The sequence below is a fragment of the Amblyomma americanum genome, chromosome 1 (assembly GCF_052857255.1).
Source record: "Amblyomma americanum isolate KBUSLIRL-KWMA chromosome 1, ASM5285725v1, whole genome shotgun sequence".
NCBI lineage: Eukaryota > Metazoa > Arthropoda > Arachnida > Ixodida > Ixodidae > Amblyomma > Amblyomma americanum.
This window is the reverse complement of record NC_135497.1, coordinates 280,202,385-280,215,472: the sequence shown is the minus strand read 5'-3', so window position 1 is coordinate 280,215,472 and position 13,088 is coordinate 280,202,385. Positions and strand designations below refer to the sequence as shown.

Below are 13,088 nucleotides of genomic sequence, written 5' to 3'. Positions count from 1 at the left end.
AACGCTGAAGTACAAAACTTCGACCTAAATCCTTCTGTAGGAAATAGATCGGGAAAGAACATATAACAACGCCGAAGTGCCGCGAAAGTGATGCTTGGTTCAAGCATGCTTTCAGGCACACTTCTGTTTCCACCTGCTTTGTTTCATCCGCTTTATAAAGCACTGTATGCTTCTGAAGCGAAGGCTTGTTTCAACAATTTTATGTGCTCTGCGTGAGTGAAACTTCAGTGAAACGAAAATATTTTCCCCGCAAATAATTTTTTCAGGTGTCTAGAGAAAACTGAATATTTCGTAATAATTGCTTGTCTGGCTCGGTTTAATAACTTTAGTAAACTGCGAGGCATCTCCAAACAAAACTTTCCCTAATATATTACAAATATTTCGTCGCGGACGTGACCAGTCTCCTACGAAGCACTCCTGCGTCTGAGGAAGACTGCTGCCTGCCCTTATTTGTATAGCGCGAAAACATTCAACATCACAGCGATGATCTGCAACGCGCAAGGTCCTTGGATCAGGGCGTCGTTAGCGCGTGCACAGCGCTTCATAAAGTGACTTCTATAAGGCGTGTTGTTGGTATCCATGTTTTGGCCTCTCGCGTCTAAATCGCCTCTTTCGAACGCATCCTCAGAGTCATCCGCCCCATGAAAACGAGCCTTAAGATTCCTAGTTGACCGAAGGCATTCCTCTGAAATAAACACTAGACATCAGCAAATTTTTCTTGATCTGTCTCTAGCTTTCTGAACTAGAAAAGCAACAATATCTAGAAGGCTCATTTTCGAGTACAAAGCGGGCTTAACCCGATTTTCCAGAAATACGTTCGGGGCGCTAGAATCGGCTTAAATTGTGATTTACCCCAAAACGAAGGGCCCAACATGTATAGTTCCGGCCATAATATTACGGAGGATGCTTCGGTGACCAAACGCTTGGCACGCTTTACGTGAAAAAAAAGGGAAAATTCTTTATGCACATGCTAGCACATAGTATAACGTTCGACGGAATACCGTCTGGTCAGGATGAAGCATAATAACAAGGTGAAGGTTGTGTCACAGACCAAGTCGCAAACAAACGAAAATGACGTTTCGGGTCCCGTACGGGACCCATGTTCACAATAAGACTGTCAATGAAAAGGCAGGATTATATAGTCTTCAGGATTGTTCCTAATCTTTTTGCGTAGAACGCTATCGCCGAGCACGTGCAGACCACTGGCCACGAGATAGCCTGGGACGAGGCGGAGATTGTAGCCACAGAAAGGAATAATTTCAAAAGGCCGCATCTAGAATCATTAGTCGTCTTCTACGCAAAAAGATTAGGAACAATCCTGAAGACTATATAATCCCGCCTTCTTCCTTGACAGTCTTGTTGTGAACAAGGGTCCCGTACGGGACCCGAAACGTCATCTTCGTTTGTTTGTGACTTGGTCAGTGACACAAACTTCACCTTGTTATTATGCTAGCACATGCCGCTGGTGCGCTCCCGTTTGAACGCAAAAGACCATCACATCTTCGCCACGGAATGCGTCAGCTATTTTCAAACGCCGAGGCGCGCTCCATATTATTCTGGTCGCACCGCAGTACTTACAGACGCAAGCCAACGGCCTCCTGTCACCCCTGAAGACGGAGCCGAGCCGGGTCCGAAAAGTAGGGATTTTTAAATTAAAATGGTTTTGGTCGGAGTCTGTCGCGGTGCGCTGTAAGGTGTCTAGTGGCGTGACATTTTGCACGGTGTCCTTTCACTTTTCTGAGTGGGGATCGCCGAGAGAAAAGCGATCGCCACTTGGCGAAGGGAGAGTCCTGATCCGGGGAAGGACGGGGGCCTGGGAGAGGCTCCATTTTGTTCTCGAGCCGTGAAAGGACATTACATTGCCGCGTTCCATAATTATGAGGTCACTGCATTTGAGATGCGTTGCTATAAGGTAGTGCCGAACGCAGACTGCATGCGAAAAGCTCGTCGCTCGCGTCTTATCTATCGAATTAATCTATACAGTTGCCTGTTCTCGGACAATCTAGTTCGTGCATAAATAAATATGCCAACCTTCTCCGGCTCACGTGCTCGGTACTAGTTGAACTGAGCAGAAGGTAGACTTTATTATTTTTTTTCCTTGGCAACCTAAAGGTGAAATATTGACCTTTCTCTTGATCCTGGAACCCGAATATCGACCGTACGCAAACCGTGGGTGCTGTTACGCTAGGTTCCACGTGCGATTATATAATGTAACCGGCTTTTCCTGGTTGCACCTCTCGCCCGTGTACGCACGGTAGGCCATTAAGGGCCAAACGCTGCGTCTTTTTTCTTCATTTCTTCTTGCGCTCCCCCCCTTTCTTTTACTCTCCGTCTGGCCGAAAGCGGCTCGGACCTGCGAGCCGCGAAAGCACTTGCCTCCATTACGTCGTTCCGGAGAGGGGAGAGCGAAATACGCAGTCACGTGTTGATGGCTTGTGTGCGCATAGTTTCCCAGCGTGCTCTAGTTCCCCGTGTGGGAGCCGCCGGAGCCGGATGCAACGTGCGTTAACGCAACTGGCTCCGCGACCAGGAAGCTTCCACCGGAACCAGTCCGGAGTGCGGTTCGCCTTCTCGAGTGGTGCGACGACCGGGAAGAAGGAGAAAGCGCTCAGTAATCTTGGAACCCGGCCGCCGATCTTTGCCCGCGCATTTTACGATTGCGGGCAAGCGACGTCGTAATGCGCGAGGCTGCGAGAGCGAGCGCTCTACAGGCGGGTCGGAATCTGATGTTTCTGCTGCGCGGCGTAGCCGTTTTTTTAGTTCGGCGTACGTCGGAGCCCCCCGGAGCGGGTTTTTGCGTACTGAAATCCGTTACCTGCTGCTTGCAGTGCGTTTGCGGGTCGTTCTGAGCGTACATTGTGGTCGGTGCATGCGTTATCCATGCCGGCTTGTGCAGCAACTTTGCGCAGTTATAACTGGGACCGTTGACTCGAAAAGCCGCAGTAGTCAGCGTGCATCACGGCATAAGGTGTCCTAAAACCAAAGAACAGAACACGAAAAAAACAGATTTGAGTTAAGTATAGCCGACAGCCTCAAAGGGAACAAGAGCAGATGCATCAGTCCTCCCACCTTTACGCGCCACGTCATTACTGTAGTACCTTTTCTAAACCTTGACTAGTGCTGGTGTTCACTGTTGGCGGTTTCTGCGCAGCGTTGATTACTTCCTGTCTCGTGGTAAATATGTTCAATATGTCTCTCCAAGTCTGGCGACTGAAGTGCTAAGCAGATGCGCTTCACACAAATCGCACGCTCGCGCTATTGCATGCAGGATTAGAGAGTTTGTTTCACGTACGTACAGAGTTCACGTACGCAAACGTGAGAAGTCTACGCAGCATACGCGCATGTCGTTTCAAACCCTTTTAGTTGCACGTACGCGACAGACACCGCGCGTTCTTCTACTGACAGACGAAGACACTGCTGTAGCCACTCTAAGACAAGACGAGTCAAAGCCAAGCCAGTCGAACGGCGTCGGAGCGCTGCTTCGTCAGGCTTAACAATTGGGAAATCGCCCTTATATGTGAAAAACAAACGCTATTTGTCGCTTTAAACTTTATGCGAGGGTAAGAATGGGCAAATCGATGGCGAATGCAGCAGTTTAAAACACGATATCGCGTCGAGGGATTAGCGACGAAGCTGTTATCGCTGTGAAGCGGGCGGGCAGGGCGCTGCCATGTTTGTCAACGCTACGTACGCAAGCAGCGCAAAGACCGTAACGCAAGAATCCGAATATCACGTACGTCCGTAAGTCTCACGCAGACCCTTTGCGTTCTGCGCATGCGCACTGGTCACCCGTAAGAGCCCTACGTACGTGAAACTAAAGCTCTCTATTGTTTCCGACTTGTAGCGCAAGCAGTGAAGCCATGATTTCTGACAAGATGCTCACGGACAAAAAGTTATCATATGCGATTGCTATCGTTCGCTTTATAGCACCATACATTGCACCATCGCGCTGTCCACGGTTCTGTGCCTGCTTCTGCGTGGGCAGGATCAGTACAGATTTTTTTTAAAGGAGTATATATAGACACCAAGTTTTGGTTTCTTGTTTCCTTCTTTGTGATGATGCATTAGTATACATGGAGCACCACATGATATTCGTCTGCGTCCGCTAAATACGTTAATACTGAATTTTTTCTCTCATGCAGTTTCGATTTCTGTTTTCACAGCCCAGCCATGGCTGTCACGGCAAAGTTTAGTAAGTCCCGTGAAGTAGAAGAAAATGGCTACCATGGGAGGAGTGGCTTGGCTTCGTCGTTCTAAATCACTGAAACATTTGAGACAGCGTGTCTGAAATTCGGAACGGCAATTTTTTTGAAGCAGCAGAGATTATATCGCAGTTTTCTTATGCCTCGCGCCACCTGTACTAAAATTTGACGTCACAGCCATCTCTGTTCGGTTGAGATCGAAACCGCAACTGTATGACAGAATTTTTTTTTTTACACGGTCGCAGGCATATAGTACGTGTCGATCAATGCACACTAATGCAGTACACATCATTTCGAATTAAAAAAAAAAACCTGCGCACGGGCGCCCATGGCTAGTCGTGACAGTTTACAGGGGGTGATGGTCCCGTCAAACCGCGTTTAAACGCACCAGGGTGAGATAAGCGAAGAGTTGTTTTGGAGTATATGTCTCGGAGCGTCCCGCTCCTCATTCTGGCTGCCCTGGTCGCAGTGGCCGACTCGAGCGGCAAGCTGCCCATGGGCGTCATGACGGGCTCGCTGGCGACGCTCGGCTCCTTCGACCAGTGCCTGTCGGTGCACCACGACGAAGGAGACGGCGACCCGATCGTGGGAAGGTACTGCACGCTCAACATCCAGTTCCCGGGGCTGCCGCGGCCCTTCAAGAACTCCTCGGAGCTCATCAAGGACCCCGAGTCGGTGAGCCCCAAAAGACGATGAGAAACGGTCGCCGCGGGAAAAAGGGACAGCTCACATTTCACACGCAACTATATGGGCCATACGTCTCGTTTATTTCAACTAGTCTCCAAGTACGTATATTTATTAGGCGCACCAAGCTTGAAATGTGATCATTGTTGATGGCCCACCTGAGATGACTTTAGGAAACATCGAGTTCGGAGCGTTGAAGATACAAAGAAAAAGGAAACACTAGCGAAGCATGAGGGAGAAATATGGGCCGAGATTCGCAAAGCTGCTTGGCTGGAATCCGCGAGCTGTCTAGTCCTGAAGGCTGAAGTGGTGACAGCTAAGGCGTGTCCAGTGACTGGCCCGATCATTGACTAATCACGGTGACATTCATACACTGGCTATAAAATATCGACCAGTCACCAACTGACCGTACACTAAGACATGCGCGAACACCGTTTCGATTATGTAACCAGAATCGTGTAGGACCTTGTCATTGTTACACATCATTTACTGATGCAGATCATTTTACCACCGGGGATGATCGAATCGCTCGCTAATTTGCGTTTTCTTTCCCGCTTTCTTCTCGGCTTCCACAGTTCATGCACTGGGTCTACAACTATGGCAAATGGATCAAGTACTTCCCGATCCGCATCGGCGTCTGCCTGCCCTCGCACTGCGAAAAGGAGGACTTGGAAAAGCTCGGCAGGCATGGTACAGTGCACAATGTGACGTGTGCATTAATTTTGAGCTAAGTAAATGCTTGATTCAGCGATCGGCACTCGGATTCTGACGGTGTTGTTGAATACATATGCGTATATATATATATATATATATATATATATATATATATATATATATATATATATATATATATATATATATATATATATATATATATATATATATATATATATATATATATATTCGCAGACATCTAGGATTTACGATACATAAAAAGTGAAAAAAAGAATGAAAGTAAGGTACCGCTGCTGCCACCGTTTTTAACAAGAAAACTGCGATCAAAAATTTTTTCAGACGCGGATCTCTGAGGCTAGGCTGCACCGCCATCCACTTCCAAACAGTTATCGCGGAGTCGTTTTTGGTATTGACGTCGCGAGCTTGAATCGAGGGGCGGGAAAAAGCTTAACTATTAAAAATTGAATTTTCTGTCCAAGCATTAAACACGTGTTTTGCTACCGAGCATCAACGTAGCTGCAAGGGGCCAAGAAATCGCTGTTTATGAAAAAAAATTGATGGAGTGGTTCTCATTGTCCCTTTACGCAAGTTTCGACTGTCGATAACAGGGGTACTATTATTGCATTCCATAGCGTAATGACTTATTTTCTGCTTATTTTTTATTACTTGCTTCTTCTGCGACAATTCACCCCCCCCCCCCCCACCCTTCTTTCTCATCGCGTCTAATTTTGGGAAGGAGGGAGTATCTAGAAATTTTACCTTTTAGGCAGCTATTGGGTGAATGTCCTCTCTTTATCTCACGCGAAAAAAACAAGCTAGCAAGTAAACAAATTAAAAAAAGTGACCAGTGAGGAAGAAGAATGCCTGCACATTCCGTGTGCGCCTTTCATTCATTGCTCGTGCAGTTGTGAGGCGGGCCAAGATGAAGTCTTGGGTTGGAACGTGCGAAGTGGACGGCCCCAGGAAGGTCAACACCATACAGCTCGTCGTGATGTGAGTATACTGTTCACATGCAGAGCTTCGCTGTGCCTGAAGTGCGCCCGAGTCGTAGTTTACAGCGAAAAGAACAAATTTATGTTTACCTGCGACTTTAATGCCTTGCTTTTTGAAATAGTTGAATCTTCTGGCGGGGCTGTATATAGCTTTTATTACTATAGTAAAACATCTTAAAACGTTGTGCCCGCGCCGGCAGCTGTATTTTTTCGCGCGAGTCTTAAGCACAGTTTTTCGCCCGTAGATGCATAAAAATGTTTTCCTGGAGCAAATGTCAGTTTGTCTATACATTTACAAATACTTCGCGTACTGACAAACCGAATTGTCAGTGAAAATATACTTGCTATCGGGCATGGAGTAAAGACTTTTTCAAAATTTGGGGCAAGAAAAATAGTGGGTTCAGCTGGATGACTAAAGATAAAAACATGGCGTGCTTCGTGCTGTGAATGTAATTTCCTGTGAGAGTTAATAAAATGACTGCAAACTCTTTCAGTGTTTTTTGAGACTAGAGGATAATGTAAACCTTGGCGATTTTCAGAAGGGAAAATTTTCAGAAGGCGGTGTGTTTCGCGCAAAGTACGTTAATTATCTGTACTATAGGATTTTTCCATGGTGTTATTCAACGTGGTGGAGAACATCACTTGGCGGAATAGATTAAAAAACAACAACATATAATTACATTTAGCACGTGCACTTGAGCGCACTGTACGGCTAGAGATAATAATTAAAAAAACTATTCAACTTGCACAAGTCTTCCAAAGTTGATAAAATTTATCATAGTCACAAAGGAGGTGAGACCTGTCAAGCGGTGTATAATTAAATGTATTTTTATCTCCATCCCCAGTTTGTGTGTACAAACTGAAACAAACGACTGATTGATTGATTCAATCGAACCCGACTGAACAGCAGTAAGCCGTGATGGCTAGCAGGCTACGTAGCGAGCGCGAATCTATAAACAACTGCAAGTGGCATCAGGTTAGTGTGGAGTGTATTGCTTTCACCTTGCGAACAGCTCGGTTACGGGGGAGATGTCATTTACCGTTTAAGATGAAAGCCGTGAAAGGCATTTCAAAGATGTTCGCCGCGTATCAAAAGCACCATTCACCGTTCTTTCCATGCTTGTACTCCCCGAATCCTTGCGAGCTGCGCAGCGCCCTTCTCACGCGTCTCTCGGCGTGCCCGCTGCAGGAGCATCCTGGGAATTCTGGCCGTGTGCGTGGGGTTGGGCACTCTGGTGGATCGCTTCACCGGTCCCCGTGACGAGTCCAAGAAGCTGCGCGGTGACGAAACGCCTCTGGGTGAGTGTGCAGCATTGCAACAGGTGCACCTTCACATTGCACACTCTCACTGCGGTTCATGTTGCTCACCTGAACTGCGCAGAGTCGTGTAGATATGAGAAAAGGGTCTCTTTGAGTATATGTATACCCGCGCATGCATTTTAGGGGCCCTTAAATACATCCAACGCGTCACGCGAAAATGTATTTCTTAAGCTGTGCTCAAGCATTTCACGCTTATGTTGCGTTGTCATGTTTAAAAATAATGTGCGCAGTCTATAGATTCCGTATTTTTGTTACAATAAGTGCTGCGGTGGTTAATTTAACAGCGTAACAACTTATTCGCGAAAAGAGCGAAACCTTTAATGGAAGGAAGATGGGGGTTTCTTGTGAACAGAACGAGGCATAATTCCGCACCACAGGGTGAAACCAGAAGAAATTTTGTATTTGTTGGGGGGGGGGGGGGGGGGGGGGTGAAGTTATAACAGAAATTCAGTACTTTTGTGGTAAAGTCAGCTAGCTGTTTTCTAGGCACTCTCTCTCTCTCTCTCTCACGGCTGGCTATAGCTGCATGGGTGCTCGCCTTCATTGTTGGAGAATAATTTAGGAGTTGGTCTTACTAAGCAATGGGGAAGACCATTTTTTATTACGAAATACAGCGATATCAAAGCATTGTCTGAAAAACACTGACAAGGATTTTGTGGAAACCGGGCTGTTGATGACCACACAAATTTGGAAAGAGTAAAATAGTTCCTCAGGAAATTACTCACTAATCACTCGTTATTTTGTATTACCTGAGAGCTAAACAGTACAATAATTAAAATTGACAAAAACTCTCCTTAGATGGACTAATACCTTCCTCACCGTGCTGTACTACTAGAAATATAGACAAGATTATAGTGGCACCTTTTCTGTCGTGTCATACCATCTTTTCCGACGATCATAACAAGGTGGAAGCGGCTTACTAACGGTTTGGTTTCACAGAACCCTTCCGCATCATTTACCAGAAACCTCAGTGATCATTAATTCGCCGTTTTCTTTGTATTCCATTCTGACTTCGTTCTCCTTTTCTTTGTACCTTTTCTTATTGCTTACCTGCCACTTCATTATTTTCTGTTCTGGCCTTTCATTTTACTGAAAATTCAATGTCCCTATTTCCTACGCTGTGAAAATTATGCTCTGGGATTGCAGTATCAATAAGCCAATAAATCACCGTCTTCAGCTGGAGAGTAACATTATTTGAGCTTAGTCGTTGCATCTAGCATAGAGTCTGGGAAGCGTGAGTTAGGACTGTATTAGATATAGCTAAACTCTTTTCCGGTTTCCTGAGCAGTCAGTGGACTTCCAGAACGATCATTCCAACAGTTAACCGTGGCGTTTTCGCGCTGCTTGCTTTTTGTTGCAGCTTTGTTGTAAATCGGACCCGGCAATTCATCAATCGATCTCTTCATCTTCATCACGGTCACTCTCTTCTGCTGCGTGAAACGAACGCAAAGAGGTTTTACACGCGTTCCCGCGAACTGCGAATGAAGCCCACGTAACAATCCAAAATTACGTGTGGCAAATAATTTTTTAAAAGCGTCATTTTTACTGTCAAGTGATGCTATGCTGTACAAGGAAGCGTCGTGGCCGACCGACTGAGAGACGCGATACTGACGCACCTCGATGACCTTGCAGAGTTTGCACGGGAGCTGGCTCTGTCGTTCTCCTTCCTGGCAAACACTCGGAGGCTGCTCCAGCCGGCGCGCCGCAACTCCAGCCTGGGCGTTCTGCATGGTATCCGCGTGGTGTCTTGCCTCTGGATCATCCTCGGGCACACGTACTTCCTGGGCGACATCACCACCTTCGTGCGCTTCAGTGAGTAGAAGCTTGATCGCAGCCGGCATGTCTGTACTCACCACGTTGTTCACTGTAAATGCGCGCAGTTTCTGCGGCGGCCATAATGCTTTGTCTTCACAATCTCGTGGCTGTGTTTATACGTTTGTGGCACTAGATAGCCTTTAGGACACCAGCGCAAAATATAGTCTGCGTCACGTTTGCGTGGAACGCTCAAGCGGCTCATTGGCCCGAAGTGACACCTCACCGCAATTTGTACTGCCAGAGAAAACGTTTGTGTGGAAGTAGAGCCGACAAGAATTACAAAATGGTTGCGCACAAGCACTTCACCGGAAAGTCATGAGAGCCGCCGTGGTGGCTCAGTAGGGGCTTTGGCTGCTGATCTCGAGGTCGCGGGTTAGATCCCTGTCACGGCGGCCGCCTTTAGGTGGAGCCGAAATACAAAAGACGCCCGTGTGCTGTGCGATGTCAGCGCGCGTTAAAGAACCTCTAAAAATTATTCCGAAGCCATCCACTGCGGCGTCCCTAATCACTTGAGTCGCTTCGGAACATTAAAACTCCACAGTCCTGAAAATGATGAGCTGCTGCACGATTTGAGTTTTTTACTGTCTGGTACGCAGTGGTCGAGTGATGTGCACAAGAGTGACTCATACTGTACACGACAGGTTACGGTACGGTACGCTATAAAATATCACTGTGTTCATGACTTCGTTATTATGTCTTCGAATTGCTTCGTCACCGTAGCGGTGGACTAACAGATTTAAGCATCCCACTCGTGGGTTCGATACCCAGTGTCTGCGTACCCACCAGTTTTCCAATGGGTGCAAGCTTCTCTGGGCCTGGTGCTGGGGTGAAATTATGGAAAAAAATAATGGGTCTTCGACTCCACAAAAGCATGCTTGCCATTTCGCTCTTTATACAAGTTGCCCTTGCCCCATTAAAAGAAAATCTTGATCATTATCATTAAATTCTCTCCTTGATTGCCAGTCGTTACAGTCAGACATTCCTTGTCTGTTTTGAATCTTGTGGACCACTTAAGCTGCTTGAATCGACGTCATGCCCCTGCTGCTTCTTAGGTGCGGAAATGATTTGCGACAGTTTTTGAAGCTTCCCGCAGCCCGTGTGGCGTTCAAAGAGAAGTACTCCACCCTGCACTGCAGGTGTTCTTGACGTGTCCGATCGTTGAGAATTCCCCGTAAGACTCATTGACAACCTTTATTACGCTGGCTAGCTTTCTTACAACGACGGACTAGTCACAGGTCACTGGGTATTCGAAAAAATGAATGTAGTTAGGGAGTAGTTTCTCTAGCTTTATTTGCATGGGAGCGACGCCATTTCTACCATTGCAAACAGTGGTTGACTGGGCGGTCAGCGCTGGCACCATGGTCATTATTACGACAAAGCCTACAGTAGATAGTCGCCTCGTACAAAACATGGAGTAGAAAGGTGATCAACGCAGGTGACGCACGCCGCGGTACTCAAGTATGATTCGAGAGCCCGTGACGCACTGCCTGCACTGTGGCAGCTGACGAGAGGTTGGGGTTATAAAACTTAGTGTTCGTTTTTTGGTGTACCGTGTGTTGTGGATGACAGGACGGGAGGACTGGGGAAAAAAAGGGAGATCACTTTTGAGCGATGGAATAAACACTCGCGGAGTACTTTGGTTGACCTTAAAGAGACCACATCACACGAATATACGAAACTACGTTGTGCTGACAACACAAGAAGAGATGAGACGACTCCCTACTGGAAAACGTTGATCTAAGGGTATAGTCGTGATGTCACGGCAGCATGTTCCTCTGACTGAGGCCAACAACATCCGCATGGCGTCGATGACAGCCGCCACAAAGGCTTTTGCAGCTAAAATGACGTTAAATACTAGGCCCTTCGTCGACAAAAAAGACTTGGCGCCGGGCGGCGTTCCACGCTGTTTGTCGCCTGCGTTGGTTTTGGAAGCGCTGAACTTTCTTTCGCAGAATTTGTCGATAACACTACTTAACAGTGATTGGGACCGCTATTCTTTGGGTAAGCCTGCCAAAATTGTAATTTACACCGATGAGTTTAGCCAGTTTGTGCGCGCCCTAGCGCACGCTTCGTTGCCCATTTTCATGTTCCTATTCGGCGTGCCTCGCGAAGTTGTATAATGAAGTGAAGGGTGAAATTTCTTGCACATAATTCGTATATTTAGAAAGTAGGGATTGCGTTAATAATGAATTTGTAATTACCAACTAACAGACGTCGGCAGTTATATTCAGCGAAACTATGCCACTGAAATTTCCAGCCGTAATGACCATTAAACGTCCGCTAAAAATGCAGTTACCGGCATCTTCAATGACAGCAATGGAGCGGTTAAATCGGTTCACTCTTAGCCGCCGCGGTGGCTGAGTGGTTATGGCGAAAGTCGCGAGTTCGATCCCGGTCGCGGCGGCCGAATTTCGATGTAGGTGAAATTTTCGAGGCCCGTGCACTGTGTGATGTCAGTGCACATTAAAGAACCCCTGGTGGTCGAAAGTTCCGGAGGCCTTCACTACGGCGTCTCTCATAGCCTCAATCGCTTTGGGACGTTAAACCACCATAAACCCAACCCAACCCAAATCGGTTCACTCGGTGTCTTGTATGCTACTTATATCTATAGAGAAAGCTAAACCTTGCACACGCGCCACGCTGGGCCCTTTCTGTCCACATGCTTCTGTGACAAGCATAAGGACATCTTACTGTAGTCGCTACAATGCTCCAGCAAGAGGCTTGCCTCTTTGCAATCACTACCCTATGGCATGAAGAACGCTGTAACAACAGGCACGACACGTCGCAACAAGTCGAAGAGGGTGTGTGGAGTTTAGTGTGAAGAAACTGCACCTGGACTTTGAGTGACGCCGTAGTGGAGGGCTCTAAATTTATTTCCACCACCTGTCGGTCTTTAACGTACGCTAGACACTCGAGAAAAACCAAGTGCAACATGCGTCTCTTTACCGAGAAACGCCCCTCGATGCAGCAGCCCTCAGTCCCACGCTTTTTGCTGATATGGTTTCTTGTTTGAGCAATCAGCTTTCTACTGTCTTTGCGATGTAAAAAAAATTAGAACTGAGCCCAGTGAGGTACGATAGGAGTGGTCTTCTTTTATTTCTTCATTCTTTTTCAGAGAGGTTGAAAACACTGGAGGAACTAAACACTGACGTTCCTTTCACGGCCATTGAAAATTTTCTTCCTGTCGACACGTTCTTCTTCATCAGGTATGTTAACAGTTTACTCTAAAGCATCTAGCTACGATGCGACTCACACAAACACAACAGTTTTGTGTACTCAGTAACAATGCTATTCTTGCACCTGCAGTGGCCTGCTCATCGTCTACTCCAACTGGCCGAGAATAGAGAAAAAGAAAGGAAAGCTTAACGTTCTGTCATCGCTGTTTCAGCGGTTCTGGAGG

The 13,088-nt window shown here is 46.8% G+C and overlaps 1 protein-coding gene across 2 annotated transcripts in view; it reads left to right on the top strand.

Moving 5' to 3' along the window:
* LOC144115185 (nose resistant to fluoxetine protein 6-like) overlaps positions 1-13,088 on the top strand; it is a 62,410-nt gene that overhangs the window by 31,840 nt on the left and 17,482 nt on the right. The window contains exons 1-8 of one of the 2 annotated variants that reach the window (XM_077649438.1): positions 3,485-3,733; positions 4,672-4,877; positions 5,462-5,576; positions 6,467-6,554; positions 7,743-7,852; positions 9,506-9,685; positions 12,804-12,894; positions 12,995-13,087. In XM_077649438.1, coding sequence (XP_077505564.1) covers positions 4,698-4,877; positions 5,462-5,576; positions 6,467-6,554; positions 7,743-7,852; positions 9,506-9,685; positions 12,804-12,894; positions 12,995-13,087 — 857 coding nt within the window. In that variant the 5' untranslated portion in view covers positions 3,485-3,733; positions 4,672-4,697. Of the gene's footprint in view, positions 1-3,484; positions 3,734-4,671; positions 4,878-5,461; positions 5,577-6,466; positions 6,555-7,742; positions 7,853-9,505; positions 9,686-12,803; positions 12,895-12,994; position 13,088 lie in introns of those variants that run through there. The other variant, XM_077649437.1, reaches the window with a different exon arrangement.